Genomic DNA, 4,817 nt, shown 5'->3' on the forward strand with positions numbered 1-4,817 from the left:
TGCCAGCCAGCCCCGCCCCCTGGTGGGCTGAGCTGGCCACGCACACACACACACACACACACACATAAATAAATAAATAAATTAAAGAAAAAAAGAAAAGAAAAATGTTTCCCTTAAAAAAAAAAAAGAAGGACCTGAAACTGGAAGTTATTAGAAGGCCCCAAAGTTGTGTACTGTACTATATTATTCTGGTTTAAGCTTATAAAATATTTGACCAAAATCACCAGAAATATTTTCAGTTTATGTGGCATATAATTACAATAATAAATCCATCAAAACCTACCAAGTAATGTTGAAAATATGAAATTGTGTAGTATAACTGGATACACAGTGAAGGTTCTCCGCCTATTTTTATTTTCTGCAAAGTATATTTTAAAATATTTCTTAAAACGCATGCACTTAGGGGCAAGTGAATTGGAAAATGGTGAGAAAATTCAATAAACCCTCGTAAACCCCCCAAAAATCTTAATTTTAGAACAGAAAGAAAGCTACTCCAGAATCCAATGTGGTTAGATATCAATAAGAAAGCTTTATTGAACGTACCTATATTACTAAGACGTTTCCTCATGACATCTAAAATTAGGGCCGGGGAAATGGCTCAATAGAATAAACACTTGCCTGGCAAGTGCAAGGGCCTGAGTTCAATCCCCGATTCCGCGATAAAAATAAAATAAAGTCAAATAGTTTTGTTATGGAACAACGTCATATCTCCTTAAGGAAGTTCAATAAATCATCTTTGCTACCCCCCCATTTGTATTCTGTTGCCAGTTGTGATGTTCTATAGATGTTAGTATTCTTGTTTAAAATGTAGATTTTTTTAGGTTATGTTCTAGAACTGGAACGTGTATGTGTAATAAGTTCCCCCCATCTTTCTGGCCTAGTACCCACAGATCCGGAAGTCACTGCCTCACACGTCCTTCACGTGTAGCGTCCTTTAATTGCTAGAAGCAATTGTGGTGTCATCGATCGATCGCTCTGATACTTTTCTATTGTTCCAGTCTTGCCAGGTCAGCCTCCAAGTTAATGTGTTCTCAGGCTCGGCTTTCGGCTCATTCTGTCTGGACCGAGCTGCAAAGGGATTGGTTCGCCTGCGTTTCACGTGTGTAGACTGGATGATGGCGGGCGCTGGGGAAGACTCTCGAGCGCTCTTTAGAGCTGGGGTTAGGGTGGCGCTAGAGGCCTGGCCCGCATTGCAGGTGAGTGAAGCCTTGGGAGTATCAGGGTAAAGGCCTCGGGTGGCATAAGCGGCAGACTCTCAAACCGCCCTACACTAGTTACGAAACTGATGGGGACGCGGGCTTGTGTTTGCAGATCGCTGTGGATAATGGTTTCGGGGGCGTGCACAGCCAGGAGAAGGCCGAGTGGTTGGGGAGTGCCGTAGAGGATTACTTCATCCACAATGGTGAGTGCGTGTGAGAAGCTGTGTTGTGTGTTGCGGCATGGAGAGGAAACGCAGTCTGGAGAGTTAGCGCTTCCGCCTGTGCAGTTTCTGTTGGTACCTGAATGCCGGGTAAATTGAATATAGACTTTGGAGTCAAAATTCTGGCCTTAAACGCCGTAAGGCTGGGACACGGAACATGCTATAGCTCTGGAAATGGTCTTTTATTTTCCTGAGATTCACTTTCGTAGTTTCTAAAACGAACTTGAAATTATCCACCCCCGTACCGTCCAGTCATGTAATTTAAAAATTGTTGGGCCAAGATGTAGCTCAGGGATAGTTTGCCTTAAAATGCACAAGACTGTGGGTTCCATGCCCAGCACCACAAAATAAATAGGAAGCATTCATTTCTAATAAAGTAAAATGAAGCCAGTAAAACTAATAATGTTACTGAAGTCATATCCAAAATATTTCAGTATGTCAAACATTGAAAACGTTATTGAAATATTTTACTTTTTTAGTGTTTCAAAATCTTATTTTACAGTTTTAGCACATCTGAATCTGGTCTCCTCACATTTCGGTTGCTGGGCAACCACAGGTGGATATTTGGGTAGTGGAGATCTGCACCTTAGGCTTGTCTTGAGGGTTTTACAGAATAAGGAGTCATATATTGTAGAAGGCCTGTTGCCTATTATGATTTTTACAGTTTTTTTTTTATTTTCTGGCCTTGGAGAGATGACTATTTCTTAAGAAAGTTTACTGCCTAGTGAGGGATTCCAACCAAAAAATGGTATTTCCAACACTGGGTGATAAATATTATGATAAAGAGGAGCTGAAATTCTTGGGGTAATAGCCTGAGAAGACTTTTCAGGGGAAGGGGGCATTAGGGCTGGGTTTGAAGGGAGGAAAAGGAGTTACCTAGATTGGGGAGGCAGAGAAAGCAGTACTCAATGAGTTAGTGGTACAGGTAGAGAATGAAACTAGGGAGTATAGAGACCCTCCCTGCAAAATGTGAGACATGGAAGGCCTTATGTACCTTTGATTTTATTCTTTAGGCCAGCATTTGCCAAAATGTATACTATGGATGACTGCTAATTAGATCTTAAGTGAAGAAAAAACTTCTTCAAATCATGTAAGCTCTTTTCTTCAGCTCCAACTTGAGTTACACAACACTGTTGAACATGTTCAAATCAAAAACCAGTAAAGAGAAATCTATTTGCCTTTGTTTCTTTCTATGGATAGCTTCCCTTAAAACTCAGCAAAACATGTTTCCCAAAGGCAAACTATGAAACAATATAGTGATAAAAATTCATGGGCAGATTCTAATGTAAGAGGATAGGATTTACTGACTTAAAGGTTCAGAAGGTAATCAGTGTAGTGAGGGAAAGAGTGATGTGAAGGCTGTTTTGGTAGTGAAAATGAAAACTTAAGTAGGGCAATGGGTCATGGAAAAGAAGGGGTGCATTAAGGCATTGGCAAACGTGTGGCTATAGAGGAGGGAGGAAAAAGGAGGCCAGTTTCTTATTTAAGTGGCTGGGTGGAGTAGGTGCTTTTCTTGGAATGGAACCCTGGAGGATGAGATGCAAGTTTGTAGGGCAAGGTGATAAGTCTGACTTTGGGTATGATGGAATGGAGGCTGAGGCCCTGGGGAAACATCTGGGCACACAAGTAGTCTCAGTTGGGCACAGATTTGCTGTCAGGGGGATACTACTGCAGAAAGAGAAAGTGAAGAACTTTGTAGAAGACTTTCTTGAGTTATTCTCTAATTCAGAAAAGGTCGAAAGCATGGAACTATAAGGTAACTGAAGCCCAGATAGGTCTTAACCAGAGCCACACAATACAATGTTGGTGTCAAGGTTGTGATGATTTCATTATTGGAAGTAACTTGTCTATTTCTTATCTATCCCATTGGTCTGTGGTCTCCTGTTATCAGTGGAGCTACACTTAAGAAAGGTCTTCACAATGCTTCAGAACTTTTAGCCCTCAAGTGATAGAAATTAACATGTATTAGGAATCTCTGTGCCAGGCATTGTTGGGTGACAGCTTATACCAGACCTTCAAGGAAGCCACAATTATCTCCACTTTACAAATGACAGGCCCAGAGAGGTGACTGTAGCTTGTTCAAGATCACATAGAGAGGCAGCCAGTTACAATGGGCTAGATAAAAGACAGTACTTTAGTAAATAAAAAGTTCATTGCTTGGGATTTTTAACCACAAATCAGGTGGGGACCCAAGGAGGTAATGAATAGCAGTGGGCAGGGTTGATGAAATTGGCTGGTCTTTCACCAATGGTCCTGCCCTCTCCTACTCAGCTGACTTGGAGCTAGATGAGGTAGAAGACTTCCTTGGGGAGTTGATGACCAATGAATTTGATACCGTTGTGGAGGATGGGAGTCTGCCCCAGGTAAGCTTACCATGGCCACTTGAAGTCTCTTGGCTATAACTAGAGACTTATATGAGTCCTACACAAGACCCTTCTAAGATTCCCTATTGTTAAAAGAAACACAAACTTCACCTTCCTTTTATTTCTGCTCTTACATCATTCCTGTCCAGGCTTATTCCCCACCCTTTCCTATTGGCAGTTTGAGCCAGGTGTATACCCCCACTCTTGTTGACACTGTTAACCCCGGGTGAAATCACTTTCCCTTTACATCTTCTGTCTTTCAAAGCCCAATTCTAGTGCCTTTCCTACTAGGAGGCCTGCCTTCAATGCTTTAGACCCTCAACTCGTTCCTTCATATGTAGTTGCTTGATTGGTGAACTTTTTAGGAAAGAACTCCATTCTCATTTGGAAAATTCCAACTCCCTACTTGTGCTTTAAACCTAAGCTAGTTAAATAGTAGAGTCTGTAGAAAATTCAAGTTTGTTGATATTTTTTTTGTAGGTGAGCCAGCAGCTACAGACCATGTTCCACCACTTCCAGAGGGGTGATGGGGCTGCTTTGAAGGAGATGGCCTCCTACATCACCCAAAGAAAGTATAAAGTCACAGTCACTGCACTTAAGACAGCCAGAGAAACTGATGAGGATGAAGATGGTGCAGACAGTGTGGAAGAGATGGAGGTGAAGGGGCTGCCCCTTGGATGAGGGGACATTGATGTTTTCAGTTTTTTGGAGAACAGCTAAATTCACTTGGAGGTGATGAGGGGTTGTTCTTGTGGTATTATCCAAAAATAGGTGATATAGCCAACTTGGGAAAAGGTGGGGAGCAAGAGGCTGGGTCTCCAATGACCAATATATTTAGCATTCTTCTGTGTTTCCCCTCCAGGTCACGACTACGAATGAAGCAGCCGCTGTACAGCCTGAAACTTCTGATTCAAACTCTCAGACTATTAAGGAAGAGGATATAGTAGAAGATGGCTGGACCATTGTCCGGAGAAAGAAATGAGTGGGGCCAGAAATGTTTTGGGCCCTTGTTGACTGGCATTCTAAGACTTATT

At 42.0% G+C, this 4,817-nt stretch overlaps 1 protein-coding gene across 2 annotated transcripts; it reads left to right on the top strand.

Moving 5' to 3' along the window:
- Positions 1-1,083: 1,083 nt before the first annotated feature.
- On the top strand, positions 1,084-4,809 carry Tsr2 (TSR2, ribosome maturation factor). Of its 2 annotated transcripts, none has more exons than XM_004647585.2 (5): positions 1,084-1,196; positions 1,312-1,402; positions 3,692-3,783; positions 4,264-4,440; positions 4,646-4,809. In XM_004647585.2, the coding sequence occupies exons 1-5, from the start codon at positions 1,113-1,115 to the stop codon at positions 4,763-4,765; spliced, it is 564 nt and encodes a 187-aa protein (XP_004647642.1). In that variant the 5' UTR covers positions 1,084-1,112; the 3' UTR covers positions 4,766-4,809. The 2 variants fall into 2 exon arrangements, with proteins under 2 accessions (XP_004647642.1, XP_023563592.1); XM_023707824.1 differs by lacking the exon at positions 1,084-1,196 and adding an exon at positions 2,434-2,510 and having other exon boundaries at positions 1,315-1,402.
- The last annotated feature ends 8 nt before the right edge of the window (positions 4,810-4,817 follow it).

The sequence above is a fragment of the Octodon degus genome, unplaced genomic scaffold (assembly GCF_000260255.1).
Source record: "Octodon degus isolate 3935 unplaced genomic scaffold, OctDeg1.0 scaffold00314, whole genome shotgun sequence".
NCBI classification, from domain to species: Eukaryota; Metazoa; Chordata; class Mammalia; order Rodentia; family Octodontidae; genus Octodon; species Octodon degus.